Source organism: Vicugna pacos, chromosome 33 (assembly GCF_048564905.1).
Source record: "Vicugna pacos chromosome 33, VicPac4, whole genome shotgun sequence".
NCBI lineage: Eukaryota > Metazoa > Chordata > Mammalia > Artiodactyla > Camelidae > Vicugna > Vicugna pacos.
In genome coordinates this window covers 12,753,788-12,771,935 of record NC_133019.1, presented here as the reverse complement: position 1 = coordinate 12,771,935, position 18,148 = coordinate 12,753,788, and the positions used below count along the sequence as shown (strand labels likewise).

The 18,148-nt window shown below is 44.5% G+C and overlaps 1 protein-coding gene across 4 annotated transcripts in view; it reads right to left on the bottom strand.

The window, feature by feature from the left end:
- SIK3 (SIK family kinase 3) overlaps positions 1-18,148 on the bottom strand; it is a 210,011-nt gene that overhangs the window by 22,054 nt on the left and 169,809 nt on the right. For all 4 annotated transcript variants that reach the window (XM_015242201.3, XM_015242203.3, XM_015242202.3 and 1 more), the window contains exons 7-14: positions 9,049-9,167; positions 8,415-8,525; positions 8,026-8,169; positions 7,515-7,592; positions 7,287-7,396; positions 5,806-5,959; positions 5,395-5,550; positions 2,150-2,220 (exon numbers count right to left, since the gene is read on the bottom strand). In XM_015242201.3, the coding sequence (XP_015097687.2) occupies positions 2,150-2,220; positions 5,395-5,550; positions 5,806-5,959; positions 7,287-7,396; positions 7,515-7,592; positions 8,026-8,169; positions 8,415-8,525; positions 9,049-9,167 (943 nt within the window). The remainder of the gene's footprint in view (positions 1-2,149; positions 2,221-5,394; positions 5,551-5,805; positions 5,960-7,286; positions 7,397-7,514; positions 7,593-8,025; positions 8,170-8,414; positions 8,526-9,048; positions 9,168-18,148) is intronic.

Here is an 18,148-nt window from a genome sequence, read left to right as displayed (position 1 = left end):
ACAAGCAGGAGCAGATTTCATAGTAAAAAAGACAGACAGGAACATTCCTCAGCAAGAAGCATTAGAAGTTAATCCAAAGCACTCAGGATGAGACAGTGCCAGAGCTCAAAAAGGGCTCAAGGGCAGACAGATCCCTGACTGGACGAAAGGGAAACAAGTCTGAAAAGCCAACAAAAGTTGGCTTTCCACTGAAGTGGCTGAGTTTTTGGACCTAAGAGCAGCCATTAAGAGAAGAGAGAAGGCAGCTGTAGCTCACAAAGAAGATGGATTTTCCTTACTTCATTCCATTCACTAGAAGAATTTATTTCCTACTTGTTAATTTTATTCCTCTTTTCCCTCCAACTTTCCAAAATACAAGTCAGAGAAAATGAGCCTAAGGATTGTTCCCAGAGATGAGCCAAGAGATATATTCAGAAGGACTTCACATATGTCTCCTGATGCCACTGGCCCCCAGGGTTTGAGGCTGATCTCACTACAAGATTCTTCCATTTAGGGCTAAGCAGGTTCCAAACCACCCTTCCCCTCACACCCCATGACTGCAACTCCGCCATCAGAGAAGAAAAACTGATGTTGTCCCGTGAACCAACACTCTCTAAAGAATGAAGAAATGAAACCACATGAAATGTTTAGAATGTTTTTTAGGGGGAAAAAAGGCAAGGCAAGAAAACAGAAGTTTCAAAAGCTGAAGAGCTGACAAGCTGATGAGTTTCATTCTGAAGATCTTTGAGATCCACCCCTTAGTCAATACCGTTAATAAGATCTTGGTCCCCCTCTGTCTGATTGACAACTTCCTCCACCACTGCTGCTCTTCTCCGGCATGAATAAAAGAAGCATTACTCCTTTTCACTACATCAAAACTGACGGGCATTTTACCTTTTAAATATTGGTCTAAAGAAGAAAGAAGGTGGAGCCAGAGGAAGTAAAGTACAAGACAAAGAAGGTAAGATGAAATGCTGCTGTCTAATTCAGGTAGGAGGGCAGTAAATCTCCTAATTTCCCTTCATGACACCAGCAGGGCCCATGTGCAACTTTATATACCCTGTTATCGGCAAACTATAGAAATAGCATCAAGAAGAAAAAAAGTTCACACGATTTTTCTTCTATCCGCTAAGCTACAGAAGGAGCTGGCCCACCTGCCAACACCCCGGTTTGCCCCTGTTCTTTCCACATGCTGTTCCTTTTGAACAGCGGCTCTCACAGCTGCTAGGGGTAGGGACAGAACCTTGGCCAGCAACCGTCAGGTTCTTAAAAAGTGGTCTCATTTCTTTCTTGACTACTTTGTCCATTTCAGCTAAAAACAGTTGACAGACTCTCAAGTAACTAGTGTTATGTAAACTTGCCAAAGAGTAAGCCATTAGTGGTTTAATATCCATTTGATAAAAACACCCGAAGTTTCCCCAAGAGCCCATGAAAACCATTTTATTTCAACTTCCCTCAAGGGAAAAAAAACACATAATGTTGAAGAACACCTGTATTTCTGGGGAAATACATGCTGGATTCTGGTCAAACTCCCCTTCCCCGGAAAATAAGAAAGTCAACTCCCACCAGGGGGCATGCATGGAGCAGAGGACCACGGCTAATGGGAACAGTACAGCATGCCTGGTGGTCACTGCCGTTTCCTGTTTATTAGGCATCTCTCAACAAGGTTCTGCAAACAATGGTTATTTGCATCTGTCCCTGGGAAGAAGCACACAGCAAACAGTACAAGAGGTATTCATTCTCCTGGAAAGGAAGAGTCCATGCCAGAGGTCCATGGCCAGACTAGCTAGGATCACTGTCATCCCAAATCTCCAATTCCTTTTCAGTAACAGTTCTTGGCAGGTAGGAGCAGGCTTTGTGCCTTGTGAACACTATCAGAGTTGCAATATGAAGGCAGGGGGCAAGGAAGGAAGGAGGGAGGAGAGAAAAAGTTCTTATGGTTATTGCTGTCACTTAGGGGACTTCCAATGGTGCTTACAGAAATGAAATTTTCTGGGTAGTCTTCTGTTACTTCCATGTGGGGAGGAACATGCCATCTGGCTTGAGCAAAGAGACCACACAAATGTTGAAGCTGCACTGTACCACCTCCTTGGGCAGAGGTGACCTTTCGCTGGTTGCAGGGGGAGCCTGCCCAAGGGCGTTCTGCAAGCACTGCCAGATGTCACATTACCTCTGCACGGCTTCCTGATCTGGCTCCCCATCCGAGCTCTCCTCGTCCACAGGGGTAACTGCGGGCACTGCCTGAAGAGAGACAGGAAGGAAAAGCTCAAGGCGGCGCTCCTTCGAGAAACGGGGCTCGGGGCAGGCCTTCCTGTTAACTGTTTTATTTGCAGAACTTTTCGAGGATCCCTGTGTTAGAGAGAACTCTCATGTACCTTTCTATTTCCCCATTTTTACCTTGCTCAGTTGGTTTTACTTTGAATTGCTTCCTCTGATTCATCTTCATTCATTCATTTATTCATCCACCAAAGAGCTGAATGCCCACTTAGGCTCCAGGATAACATGTGGATTCACAGATAAGAGTTCCTGCCCTCCTCTTACAGCCCCGTGGAGGACAGAGGTAGGCAAACACAGTTACACAATCGCACACCCCTGGCGTCTAAAGGCAGCTTGGGAATTGAGGAAGGCATCCCAGAGGACGTGGCCCCTAACCTGAGACCTGAAGGAAGAGGACGAGCTGCCGGGCAAAGAGCTAACGGGGTTGCAAGCATCTGAGGTTTCTAGGCTGAGAAGAGAGAGAAGGCCTGCAGGTGCTGGAGGACCTGAAAATACAGCAGTGGCTTGTGTACCCTGAATGTCTAGGAACTGACCTGTTGTTTCATATTAATGTTATTTCCAGGCTTTAGATGTCTTGAACTCCAGAGAAGCATACTGGTTTTTAAAAAGTACATTTTAGTACGTAACATACAGTTGTGTAATTGCAATTCAATGCTTTACAATAGCTATTATCCACCAAAACACGTTAAGGGAAACGTGGCCCACCACCTGCGTGCACTGCTGGGACTCCTCCCCTCTGCACGTGGACCGGGATGCTCTGCATCCTATGCGAACTGACAGCCTGGCAGCTCACATAATCACCAAGCCTCAGGCACTAGTGCAAAGATCGTACTTCAATTATTACAAAAGAGCATTTTTTTCTTCAATGGACGATAATTATAAAGCAAAACAAACTTTTGGAATAATTCCACTGTCTGAATGCTCCTAAGCTTTCCAGATCCCTGACCACAATTCTACAAGGCTGGAGCGAACAGGGTTAGGCAGGAAGTGGCTACAGATGAGGCAGGAGACGAACACTGTGGCCAGTTATAAATGGCCTTGAATACCCACATTAAGAAGTTTATTTTGAGAAAAGGCAGCGGTGAATCACTGAAGATTTTAAGCCGGGACACGCTGTTACAAGAGTTATATTTTAGAAGGCTGGCGGGCTTTAGTTGCAGTGTGAAGAGGGCTGGTGACAGGGGTGAGGAGACAGGACTGAAATAAGGAAGCCAGCCAGGAGGCACTGTGTTAATCTAGGCAAAGGGGGACAGTGAGTTAGGGAAAGGGCAGTGGAGATGGACGGAAGTAAGATGCTTACTTCGCAAGCACCAGATAACTGACTGGATATGGGGAACAAGGGAGAGGGAAGACCGAAAGCTAAAGCTCACATTCCTGGTTTGTCCAACCAGGAGAGTGACAGTGCCTTTCACTGTCATCTGGGGGAGACACAGGTTTCACAGAGTCTGGGTAAGTTCATCTGGGGACATGCTGAGTGACAATGGTGAGTGTACGTCGAATAACCAACTAAATCTGGGCAGTAGGCAGTCTCAGATACAGCCGTGCAGAACTCAGAAGAGCATTCTGGGCTGGAGAGTCACCCTAACTGCAATTAGGGAAGGGGAAAAGGCCACCCAGAGAGGGTCTGTAAAGTGAGATGGAAACAGGGCACAGATAAAACTCTGGGTTTGACCCACTTCAAGGAACAAGCAGAAAGGGAACCTGAGAAGGACAGGCAGGAGGAAAAGAAGGAGAATGTGGGTAAAGAGGATAATATTTCAAGGAGAAAATGGTTGCAGTGACTAATATGGTTGAGAGGTCCAAAAAGATAAAGACTAAAAATGGCCACTGGATTTGTCAACAAATGCCTGTTAGTGACCTTGGCAAAAACAGTTACAGTGGACAGAGTGAGTCCCTCCACGTCCCATGAAGCTTGCCCTTGGCTGAGTTCCTCTGCCACCTACAATCCCTGGCCTTCGCTCCGGCTTAATCACATGTGGTCTTTTGTTCCAATACTTCACATATGCGGGCTTCATCTTCCCATAGCGTAAGCTCAGTGAGGCCAGGAACCGTGATTAGAAATTCTTTCCTTTCCCCGACAGCAGTGTTACTGAAAGTGTGGCCCGTGGACCTGTGCCAGTCCACAAACAGTTCTGTTACCAATCCAAGATAAGGTGAGTAAACAAATAGAGGGTAAGATTTATAAACTTTTATAGCAACTTAATGGAGTAACTTTTTTTCTGTTAAATCGAATAAAATTTAGCCTTGTAGTTCATATGTTTTAAAATTTGCATTTCTCTAATAATTCACTTACATTATATTTCACAAAGGTATTAACCCATGATGGATGGACTGAAGAGGGAAAAAGGGTTCTCAACTAGAGAGACATTGAGAAGCACTGCCCCGGCACACCCGGTCAGGGCTGCGCTGTGATGGGCACCCAACCTTAAGGCAGTATGCGGCTGAATGAATGAATAAATCAGTGAAGGAAGGAATGAATGAATTTACTTACAACAGGAAAATAATCAGAAATAAACAGAACTCAGGAGAGGAAAAGAATCTCTGAATGTAACCACCATATTAAAAAAACAAAAGAAACAAAAAAAATGGGACTGAGAGAGACCAGCTTCCAGGTTAGAGCCTGTGGAGGCGAAACCACCAAGTCACCCCGGTCCTCGCCGCACCGGAAGTGGAAGCAGCGTTAATTACAGCAGAAAGGGCTGGTGAGAAGGTAATTTTGGAAATCTGCCTAAAAAGCAATTAATGCCAGAGAAAACAGTTAGATTCCGCTGCCCCCTGGCAGGGAAGGTCATCTGTGAGAAGGCTGTGAGCCAGGCTGCGGCTCCCAGCTTTGGGGCCGGCGGGACAGCAGCCGTCCATCCTTACCCACGGTGCCCAGAAGGGCCCCTGAGGCTGACGCTCTCCAGGAGCACGCTGCAGTGTAGAAATTATTTGGTTAAGTAAAGAAGTTAACCAAAATTTAAGTCTGGAAAATACTACTGGCCTGAAGGAAAGAGGAATATTTTGAACATCATAAGTTGAGGGAAAGAAGAAATTCGGAAATTTAGGTTGGAAACCCTGGGCTCCTGACCCGGGGCCCACAACCTCTTTATCAAAAGCCTCTGAGAAAAGCAAGCTGGGCTTTGCGCTGCAACTCACTGGTGTCATGGTGACAAGAGGGGACGGTCCCCGTGGGCGCTTCAGCAGCTGCTGGGCATGTAGCTGGATGTTGGCCCCTCCGTCTGATGCCCTCCGGCCGAGGGGGCCCATTCCATTGAGCAGCTGCAGGGTGGGCGGCTGTAACAGGGACTGCTCCTGTCAGGGGGACAGTGAAGGACAGACTGCTGAGGTGAGGGGGACGGGAGGAGAGAACTAATCCACAGGAATGAAGGGGTCCCATGACGGTGGTGAAGACTAGAGAAATCCATCCTCTCACTCGAGCTGCTTTTACAAGCAAAGTAATCCTTCTCTAGACAGACACCCTTAAACCCCAGGCACGGTCCCTTAGAGTCTCTCAAAGGAAGCTCAGGTGTGCTTCTCTGGGGCAAGCCCTCCCCCACATCCCGGTACCTTGTACTCCAGCTGCCCAGTTGGCTGCAGATTTTGCATGGGCAACAGGTTATGCATGAAGGTCATGTTAGGGGCCACCTGCAGGAATGGAGCCTGCGGGCTGACTCCAGGAAAGCCAGGCAGGAGCTTCTGCAGATCTTCCATAACTTCCGTGCTGATGGGAAACAGATGACACAAAAGTCTGGTTAATGTGCTCACTCACAACTTCTATCCCCAAACTGACGAAACTGCCAAGGTCAGCGCCATTTATTTTATTTTTTCTCTTTCCTCCCAAATCTGAATTTCTCTCTGAGATCCCAAGCCAGCAGCAGCCTAGCGTGTGGAATCTCCGCCATTTCGCTTCCAGGACTAGGGATCACCATTCTTCACTGCCCACTCATGTAAAACCAACAGCTCTGAGCCAAGAGGAAATGCTGGCCCCAGTCCAGTTGAGGTTTTCAAAGACTGGAGGTGAAGAGCAAGCTTCTGGAGGACACACGCCATCCACTAAAACAATGGCTGCCTGAAGTAGCAGCTGATTCATCAGGGAAAGAATGCAGTCACTCCTGACAGCGCCGATGGGACAGATAAGCAGTGATGTGCCGGGCTGTGGTGCCCCGCCAGAGGGGTTTTACGGCACACTTTAAAATAAGACATCTTTCCACTAACAGAGCGACATGGGACTCCACCCCTTGGCAGCTGACAGCCTCTGGAGCCAGAATCTTCCCCTGCTGCCCTGGCTGAGAACGAGAAACGAGAAGCAAGCTCATCAGCGGGCTGGGCAGGCTTTTTCGGAACTCATTTAGAGAAAAAAGAAACCTAGCTTTGCCCCTAGTTGAACTCTCAAGAGAACTCTTGCCACAACGTCTTCCTCCCTACTCAGTAAAAGAGACAGCCAGAAAAGAGGGAGGGGCTGTTCAAGTGCGGAGCAAACACCGGGGACGCCTTCTGTCCATTTCCCCAGAGCGAGGGCAGCAGGGGACATACTGAGCGACAGCTCTGGGAAACCATTTTGGGAAACTAGTACTTATTTGGTGGCTTTTTGGATTTTTGTTGACTTAATTTCACGTTTAACATATATAAATCATATATTATTTGTCCTCACTCCTTAGACGAGTCTTGAATTAGAATATATGACAAATATCTCTAAAAGCTGTCAAATTCAGATGAATTTTAAGGGGTACTTAACTTTCATTTGGCTTAGATCAGAAGACCTCAATCTTTGTGGGAAAAGATACGCTTTTCACCAAAGTACTGTGATTAACTGGCGTGATGGTGGCTATCAGCCCACCATCCACTTGGGACAGGTCTGCGATTCTCTAGTCAAATCAAGTCTGATCTACCAGGGACCCTGAACTGGGTTAAAAACATGTCTTGGCCCCTGGATTAGACCTCATTTGGCAGATACAATGAAGTAGGAATAATGTGCCCTGGTAGGAACGCAAGCTCTGGTGGGACCTCCCGGCCGGGGTGTTAATCAGGGCCGCTGGCCCGACACTCACCGTGGGTCCGCCACGCCCACTGTGTGCCTCCTCATCGACAAATAGCGGACCAGTGCCTCGGGGGACGGCTCTTCACCCTCGTCGCTGTCCAAGTTCACTGTCCCATCCGGCTGAGGTGGAGAAACACACGCAAAGGAGAAATGACAGGTAAGGAAAGGAAGCACGGCTATGGGGAATAAAGTAGCCTCGGCTGACAGCAGACTCTCGGAGGCTGAGGCTGCTACTTGCCTCCACGATTTGGTTCTCTGGGTTGATGAGCTGCACCTGGGGAACGCTGATGTTCATAGTGGTACCAGCCTGCTCCGCCTGGAAAGCAATGCACACATGCACACACATGCCTTCAGCACCAGAGGGAAATAATGATAGTCTTTCAAAGTATTTTCGATTGCTAAAGTCTGTGTTTCTACCTCTGAGTCTTTGGTTCCTCTGCCCTTAGAAGCTACAACAAGGAAGCATTCTTTAGAGACGACAGTCTCTCTGAATGATTTGCTGTTTCTTTTTTTTTTTTAATTCAACTATCGTTATCCATCCTGGGTAATGGAATATCCTTCTATCCTCTCTGTCAAAGAAAGGCTCAGTTCTTTGCCTGGTCTCTGACAAAGGAAGAGACGACAGCCGGGAAGGGATGGAGGTAAGGAAGAACAGGAACTCTCTTGACTTAAGGCTTAGTGAGCAAGGGCTAACCACCCCCTCCTCCATGTTACTTATCCTGAATCCGGTCACTAGAGTCACTGCCCACCTGGATGTTGACTGGTGCTTGAAAGGCCATGGCTCGGGGCATGCTAGGAGGCACTCCAACACGCAGGGTTTTATGTCTCTTATGCCGATCACACAGCAGGCTGTAGATTGCACTATAGTGATCGTAGGCATCTGATCTTAACGACTACCAGGAGAAAAGGGGAAAGAGTGAAAAACCCTGGTGAAATGGCATGTCAATGACCAAAACCCTTTTAACAGTAGTATTAGAAGATCAAAGCGCCTTCTTTCCAAGCCCCAGAGAGGGGCAGAGGAAGGAGAATGGGGAGAAAACAAAAAGGTCCACGTTCCCAGGAAGGAGAAAAAATGGAAGAGGCAGGACACAGGGAGTATGTCTACACCCCACCTTGTTCTCCACTCCTTTGGAGATACCTGTAGTGTCCGCTCTTTGTCCAGTCCCATGTCCTCCATGGCCAGGAGGACATCCTCATTTAGGGGGTCCATCTGTCTTTCTTCCTTCAGCTGCTGGCATTCGGCTATTAACTGTAACAGATAAAAAGGCAAGCTATCAATCCCCCAATCAACCATGTCAAGATGGCATATCATACACAACGAACAAGCTGTTCCATGCCCCCTAGCTTGGGATATTTTTTGCCTCAGACAAATCCTAAGCAAGGAAGTGCTGGGTACTCAGCTATGAGCAGATAAGATCTCTATTTTCCTGAGCAACTCGGGGTGCCTGGAATGGGTATAACGGTTTAAATAAAGGTATGTTATAGGAGGCACTGGACTGAGCACCCGAGGACAAGAGGAGGGAAACAGCCTCACCAGAGGAGCCTGTACTGTCCCAAGATCCAGGGAGGGACTATGATTTGGGGACAAGCGGAAGGTTCCTGGTACCACTATTCTCCAACTCAGCTGGTTTAAGATTCCTTCTTGTCGGCGTCACCTGCTGCTTTAGTATTGCACAGTCATTCGTATCCAGGCCCGCCTTTTCAGGTACTGGTCTGATTGCAGTCACAGGCAAAAGAGATGGCAGTAGCCCTAGGAGGGGTTCCCAGCTTACCCTGTCGAAGTTGGGGTCGGTGTCCCCCAGCTTCATCCACTTGTGCTTGCAGATCTGCTCCATGGAGAGGCGCTTATTCGGGTCTAACACCAGCATGTGGCGGATCAAGTGCTCACACTCTGCAACAAAGAGCACCAGGGCGGCTGAGGAACCAGAGGCTGGGGGAACAGGGAGATTTTCAAGCTCCTTGCTTCTAATTGGTTTCTCTTGCTCCTTGACCCTTACCTATGTCGTGGCTGACTCCAGAAGGGACTGAGCAAAGGCAGACAGGTGGGGAGGAGAGGGGAATTCAAGTCTGGTAGTCTGGTCACTGAAAGTCAGATGAGAAAAAGTCTGGGGATAACCTGTGGGTTTCATGTGTTTATATTATGTATGAGCCCATTTAATGCCATTAGTGAAGAGTTGAATGTCCTCTGGAGAGATTTCGTAACTTACAAGGTCCTCAAAATGGTCAGTTCCTTCCCCTCTGTTCATTACTATGTGCCTACTAACGCTTTCGGCTTAGGTGTCCAAACGCTCTCTCTCCAAAACACAGGGAATTAAACTTTCTGATGGTCCAAGGTGTGGGGGAAAAAGGCGCAGGCGCTCGATGCCTCCCTGCGGCACACTGGGACTCCGCCAGCCTTACTTACCATTTTGTCCATGTTGTTTAAACACCAGCAGGTGCAAATAACTGGGCTCTGAGCTAAAGAGATTCAGAGCAAGAGATACGACTCTGAGCTCATGCTACATAATACATTACAGAGAAAATAATGGATTCGGGGAGGAGGGTATAGCTCATGGTAGAGCGTATGCCTAGCAAGCCCAAGGTCCTGGGTTCAATCCCCAGCATCTCCATTAAAAATAAATAAAATTTAAAAAAAAAAACCCTAATTCCACCTCCCCCCTCAAAAAACTACACAGTGCTGTATGTCAACTACACCTAAATAAAACTGGAAGGAAAAAGAATTAAATAATGGATTCAAAATCAAGACACCTATGTTCCGATTTCAAAACCACCTTCTATGTCTAAGTTTTCTCATCTGTAAATTGGGGGTAGTGAGGATGATGCGGGAGTAGTACTTGCATTGAAGGTGGTGATGATGACAATACAAACAGCACTAGTAACACTGTTCTGAGCACTTTACAAATATCCTGATCTCATTTAATCCTCACAGCAATCCTAGGAGGAAGGCACTATCCTCTTTCTCATTTGGAGATGGTAAAATTAGCCACAGAGGAGCCAAGAACTTTGTCCAAGGCCACAGAGTAGGTCAGACTTCAAACCAGACAGTCTGACCCTTTGGTTGGTGCTCTGAACCACATGCTGTCCTGCACAGAGCTGCGGGCAGGACCCCAGCTCCTGAACCATTAATTCAACATCTTCATTCAAGCCACTATCATCTTGACTTGGACTTGACTTGACTATAATAAAAGTCTCCCAACTGGTCTCTCTGTTGCCACTCTTGGTCCATTGCCACCTATTCTCCATAAAGAAGCAAAGGGGATCTTTCTCAAAATACGAATCTGAGTATATCACCACCTTGATTACACCTTTCCAATCTCTTCCCATGACCCACGGAATAAAGTCCAAAGTCCTCTACCGCATCCGCTGCCACGCCCCCTCGGCTCCCTGAGCTCCAGCCTTTTCCTGGTCTGTGCACGTGCTGAACACACTCCCACCGATGGCACGTACACTTGCCATTTCCTCTAGTTGGGACGGCTGCTCCTCGAACCCTCATGCGGCTAGTTCCCTGTCATCCGGGAAAGTGTTTAAATGTCACTTTCTCAGAAAGACCTTCCCCGGCCACCTTGTTAACCTAAAGCAGGCCTCTGGCCACGCTCTATGACACACATGAATTTTCTTCACAAGAAGGACTTCTTTGTGAAATCACCTCGTTTATTTGCTTGTTTATCATCTATCTCCACGGAAAGTCCACATCTTTCTTACTGCTGTTCCCAATATCAAACCTGTGAAACCAAAGATGATTATTACACCTAACAGGAGCTGAATAAATAGCTACTGAATGTATGAATAAATAAATATTTACTGAAACTCTAATCAAACATTGCATTTGTGGAAATGCTTTTTAAAACTACAAAATTTTCTGTTAACTTACAAAACTGTCTGTTTCTCTTTCACTACAGCTGTCTTGAAAATAAAACTGGCCAGTGATAATAATAACAAATTGAAGAGAATTTATTAAGTTAAAAGACTTTTTATATATAAGGTACTGCGCTTACCAACTTCATTTCATTTCATCTTCACAAGAACCCTGTATTAAGACACTGTGATTAGCCCCAATTATAAAAGAAGAAACAAATTAACGCAGTCACGGCAGAGGCTCCGGACTTCCCTTCATACACCTTCAGGTGGATTCAAATTGTTTGCTATATTTTTCCAGAGGGACTTCAACTCTGCAACCCCACAATTTTTGCACCATTTGGCAAACATCATTCTATATCACCATCCTGAAAGGAATACTAAGTGTAATTAAGACAAATTACCCTTAATTTTTAATTTATTCTAACTTTCAGAGAAAATACAACAAAGTCAATATACCAAAAATGATTTTATAGCAGGCATCAATTTGTTCTTGCTTTATGATTAAAAGTATATTCAACTGCAGTGCGGATCCCAAAGCCTGTGGTTCCTACATCCCTATAAAACAAATGCCATTTATAACATAAAGCTTTCATTTAAGTTATGGGAGTAGTAAGGCTAGAACCCACAAATGTAGCATCTGTATAGATGAAAATACCACTGCCACACACCTTTAGGGTCTGCAATTACTTGAGAGGAAAAGAATGTTCTTAATTTAGAAAGTTCCTAAAACTAAAGAGCCCCGTGTAGGGAGAAGGCCCGGGCCTGATTCCAAAGCTGTGAAATACATTGTTAAGACCTCTAGGTGGCACCCTACTGTTTTCTTTTGGTTTCCATATAGCACTTGGTGCAGAAGAGGTAGCCACATTAGTCCTGAATCAGATGACCATGGCTGAAGGATGCTCAGTTACAGGCTTGTTTTGAAACAGAATTCTGAAGGCATTTTCTTAAAAATAAACCAACAAAAATCGACACCACCACAAGCCCTGGTTAGAAGATGTATCTGGTTCAATTTCAGGATCTTGAAACATCTAGTCAGTCATCCTTAACCATTATCTGGTTCCAGATGCCTTGAAAAATCTCCAGAAAATTGTGAACAAGAATTTATGCACCCAAATCTGCAATAATCTTAGTCTGTTCAAGGAGTCCCCAGAGCCTGTCACAGATGCCCCAGATGTCTACAGGTCCCAGGTGGAGAACTCCTTGTTGCAGTGGCAACACCTACGGGACACTTTTATCTGTGTGCCCTACATCATCCCCAGCAAGCAAAGGAACAGAAGTCTAACACTCTTTGTATGTGGCACAGATGGTAAAGTATGACAAAATGCGGAAACTCAGGGTATTATTATCAACTCATGCTTCCTAAGTGTCATATATAGCTCAGGAAATTATATTCAAACTAAATCTGAATGCACCATTCTACATAAAATTTGGAAAGAGGGTGAAAACAAAGGGAATACATGCTCTCCAACCTAATAACACAATCAACCCCTGGACCGTCGATTAAAACGAGTGGAAAGGAAACGATCAAAGAGTACAAAACATCAACTTTCTCAGATGCCAAAAAGAATTCTATTCTAATGCCCAAAAGTGGCCCCATCACTTGTTCCCTCTCAAAGGGCAGAGCCTTTGATACTGAGTGGAACTGAAGCACTCGGGGCGGTGCAGGAACATTCTGGTGTGTGCCGGGGGGGTGGGGGGCGCTTCCCTTCAGGCTGCTCTGCGCAAGCGCCAGGCAGCCCCGCGGTGAAAATTGCTGTGGGCCTGTGAAACCTGATGCGGGGACAGAATGGGACCTAGGGGATGCCCAGCTCAGGCCCTGCCCTGCGGCGCCGACAGGCATCCGGGTGACAGGGCGGCTGTGTGGGCAGGGTCCTAAAACACACACGGGAATCAAGTTCAGATCGCCATCTCAACTTGGAATTCCATCTGAGGCCGGGGCTTTGACATCTCTTTTTTTTTGACCTTGATAATAAACAGCTTTCTCTAAAAGGCTGAAAGTTCTCAGCCTGACCGGGGGTGAAAATAAAGGATGAGGAAGGGGAGTTAAAAAACCAACTTCAAATTCACGCAAGATAGTTCATCGAAGTTCTGTCTCTAGTTTCCCAGACAGAAGAAACAGAATGACTGAAGAATCTCCTGACTAAAACTTTGAAAACATGCCCCTTGAAGACAGGTTAAAGGCAAGGAGGCTGATTTATCTTGGAGAAGAAAAGGTGGAGACAGGAAGAGGTATCCTGGGCGGTCTTCCAGTATCTGAAAGGTATTTATCAAGAAGACAAAGTGGATTTATGCTCTGCTGCTCCACGGGCCTGAATCTGGAACAACATAGGAAGTAACAAATTCAATTTAGGAAGAATCTTTCTAATTATTAGAGTTGATCCAAATACTGGATCGAGGCCCGAGGGCTCTCAGGAGGGGCCTTGGAAGTGAGAAGGAGCACGAGAAGGGCCACACCCAGAGCACAGCTCATTTTCTTCATTTTACCGATCAGTTAATCTGAGTAAGATTTCAACCAAAAAATGAAGCCCAGAACAACTGGATAGGATGAACTCTTTGGTCTCCTCCAAATCTAAAAACCATGTGACTGAAAAGGGAACAATCTGACCTGTGAAATAGTATCCTTATAGTCACTAGAAACGTCTAATCAGAGGCTGGCATTTAAGATATTAGAAGGGCTCCCAGCATTAGGTGTGAGGAAGACTGGGAGTCCTTCAGCGACAGAGAGAGTGTCTCGCTGAGCTGTGTATCCCCAGGGCCTGCATGGCACACGACCTGCAACAGGCCCTCGGTAATGCCAGCTGAAAGAAATATTGGACTAGGTGACTGCAGTTCCTCCTAACAACCTTAATAACCTGGTTCCAAGAACCCACAATAGAACAGGCATTCTCCATGCCTCCAGCTAGAAAAACCAGACAACTCTCAACTTACAGAAGATTAAGATGTGGCACTGTCTGGGGCAAAAGTCTGGATCAGATGATTTCCAAGACCTCCCGTGGTAGCTTTAGAGTTCTTTGTCTTACTCACACAGAGGGTACTTACTCATCTTTTCTGAGGCTGTACAGAGTAATATGTAGATCAGATTACCACGTGAGGAGACATCTGCATGTGGGCATGGCCATAGCGTCAAGGTTATGATACAACAAACCAAAACAGCTCCTGGCAGATAATTCTTCCCCATAAACCCTGTGGATTTGTCTGAAAGTATTAATAATATTATCTTTAGCCTGTTAGGAGAGTGAGAGTGAGAGTGAGAGAAAGAGAGAAGAGTGAAAAACAACACAGGGAAGGAGGGAGTGCAAGATTAACAGCAACTCGTTCAAAAATATTATGTAATAATAATTACTAACATTTATCAAGCACTTATATGCTAGGCAGAGTGCTAAACCCTTTAAATTAATTTCAGCATTTAATTCACATACTAGTCCTTATTATTATTATTATATCTTATTTTACAAATAAAGAAATTAAAAATCAGAGAAGTTAAGAAACTTGACCAGATAATAAAAGGCAAAGCCAGGATACAAATTCTGGTCAGTCTTACTCCAAAGCCAGAGTTTTTAACCCAAATGATATCTAAATTTATTGTTGCTGTTTTAGGTAGGAGCGAGCACATCTTTATAAAAACATATCAAATCAATTTCATTCCTCTTCCCACAGATTAAATGCCATGTACTGTCCAAGGTTCCACCATGACAGAGTCACCTACAAGCCAAGTTCATAGCAAGTGGGCTAGGTAATAAATTCATGGTCAGGAGGCTATGAACTAGCTGGAAAGCAATGTTACAGGGAATGGCAAGTTGGATTAAGATGAACTGTCAAGGCAGGGACACGACGGTGAGGCTGAGATGTACTACAGAGGAGCGAGCTCAGTCTACAGGCACGGGGTGTTGAATGGTGATGCCCCAGTCCAGGCATCACAGGCAGGGAGAAGGGGGAGGCAAAAATTCAGAGAACTGGCCCTCTGAACCTTTGGGCTGATCCATGATGGAGGAAATGCCAACTGTCCCTTTAAACCTTTCATGTGTTGCCAAAGTATGGGACATGGCAAAGCAATCATTTCAGCTCTGTGGGCAGAGGAGTGGTCTGAAAGGAACTGAGTCACAGATTCTTTCTGACCACATGAAACTGCTTGGAGATGGGGAAACAGAAGACATCTGTGTGCCAGGAGGCATGGGAGGAATGCGAGGAAGAAGCAGTGACCTAGGAAATTCATGTTTCATACAGGTGCTCAGAAGAAGGGTATGGTCCGGTTTCTCCTGTACTCCTTCCAGTCAATTCTAGGTCTGTTCAAAGGTGCTTTCAAAGCCCCTAGCCCAATTCTCTTTATTTTCAATAATTTAAACTAACTTCTTAATAATGTTTAATTCTCCAGTGCAATTCAAATTTCAAAGAGGGCTCTATTTTTCTCAAATCTCAAAATCCAAAAAGAAAACAATAAATTGACTATTAAATCTCTAAAATGTCTGTTTCCCTGACAAATGAGTAACTCTATAACTTTTTTTAAATGGCACTAAAGACTTAAGCTTTTCAGAACAAGGATACTATGTGATATACTGCCTGCTATCCATTGACTTTGTCCAGCTCAGGTACCAGTCTGGGGGAGTACTGATAAACAGTCAAACAGAACAAGACTGATGAATGGTCTGCAATGACAGTCTCTGGATGGAGCAACATGGCTCTGATAAGAGCCTATGTTCTGGACGTACAAATGTTTATGACTCCTCTTTAATGCTATCTGCCATTTCCCAAAAAGAAAAAAAAGTCTGTTATAAAGTCCTGATCCTGTCATAATCATGGCTAAAACAGTGTGCTCTCTTACAATGTCATGATCCTTGTAGAAACAATTAAAAAGAAAAGCAGTAAGAGATTGTAGACGGGGTGGCGGATATAGCTCAGTTGGTAGAGCGCGTGCTTCGCATGCGTGAGGTCCTGGGTTCAATCCCTAGCACCTCCATTAACAAAAAATTTAAAAATTTTTTTTCTAATTTCAAAAATATAATTTAAAAAGAAAAAAAAGAAATCATAGGTGTTTTTGCCTCTTCTTTTGGTAAGAGGCTGGCCAGAGTTAGTAATCCACACTCTGCTTGTGGACTAAGTCCTAGAAATTATATAATATATATGTATGTGTAAAATTTTGTATCTACATTCTTTTTTTCTAATTCTTTCCACTATAGTTTATTACGAGATATAGAATATAGGTCCCTGTGCTATACAGTGCATCCTTGTTGTTTATCTATCTTACATATGGTAATATTCATCTGTTAATCCTAGACTCCCAATTTATCCCTCTCCACTCCTTCCCCTTTGGTAACCACAAGTTTGTTCAGTCTGTGAGTCTGTTTCTGTTTTGTAAATAAGTTCACATGCACCTCAATGTTCATAGCAGCACTATTTACAGGAGCCAAGACATGGAAGCAACCTGAGTGTCCATCAACAGATAAATAAATAAAAAATACACGGTGTGTATATATATGTGTGTGTGTGTGTGTGTGTGTGTGTGGAGAGAGAGAGAGGGAGAGGGAGAGAGTGATAAAGAGGGTGGAATATTACTCAGCCATAAAAAAGAATGAAATAGTGCCATTTGCAGCAACATGGATGGACCTGAAAATTATCATACCAAGTAAAGTAAGATAAAGATAAATATTATATGATATCACTTACATGTGGAATCTGAACAATAGTACAAATGAAATTAGAAATCATATTTTTTAACATGCCCGAGGAAACCCTGTCATTGTCAGCTGTCACCTGAGGTCCAATCTATTTTATACAGTGACGACTTTAAAATCTAAACAAAGTAGGCAAATGATCTTGAAATCAGATGTTTCTGTGTATAAAGACATACACTGAATGTGCTGTCCTACAGATGCATCCAGAGGTCATGGAAATGTTAACTACAATCATATAAAATACTGGGGTATTCTGTTGCTGTTGCCATGAAATTTTGTTATATTCGTTACTGCTAGAACAATGGTAGAGATAGGAAGACTTTTACTCTATAGAAATTAAATTTTGATACTTTACTGTCACAATAGAAATACATAAACATTTCTAATGTGAAGTGAAGGGACTTTAAAGTGACAGTCAATACCACAGTTTTTACACACTGAAAGCAAATACATAATCTTGGAACTAACTCTAACGGAACTTAATCTATTATAGTGTTTATGGTTGTAATAAGACCTGACTCATCATACATATGCAGTAGATCAGCTCCTCCAACACAATGGCACTGGGGGAAAAAATGTCTTGTTTTGCAACCATTTGCTTTCAGTTCTTTTGGGGAACAAAAAATGGGAATCCTAGTACTGAAGTATTCAGTAAAATTCTCAGAAAGACAGTCCAACAGCAAGAGATCAGACAAGGACGTGGAGAGTGATTTAAATATAAATCCCAACACCACTGGTTTCTGCAAATTATCATCAGAATGTTCTGGAGCAGAAATAAAGTTGCTTATAACTAAATCCTGTGAGACACTTTCTGTGGCTGAACACAGAGGCTAAAGGGAGATGGCTTCGCATAACTTAACAAGTAATGATGGCGCTGATAAGAAAAGCTTCTATGAGGAGTCAGCAAAGTTAGACCAAGAGGCCTTTCTCTTCGGTTTTAACAGTTTATCAACCTAAGATAGCCTGGGGGGGAAGCGAGTGCTTGACCCATAGATCTCAACTCATTAGAAAAGTAACACCTATTCCTTGAACTTTCCTTCTTTTCAACTGTTTTTCTAGGTGGCTGTGATGTTGCCAGAATGAAGATTCAGAAATTAGGAGCCACTGGCTTCAAGGCTGGGGCCGCCTACATTTTCCTCCAGCCCTGACCCTGAAAAGATGCTCCCACACTACCCTGTTAGACTAGAGGCTGTCCAACTTCCAGTTCACATTTTTAAAATAAAAAAATTCGTCGCTCATACTAGCTTATCATTACCCAACTATATTTTTAAGTCCTAATATCCATCATTACTGTAAAAGAAAATTCTGGCTCAGTTTTACATCAGAGTCCAATATACAGTCCTTG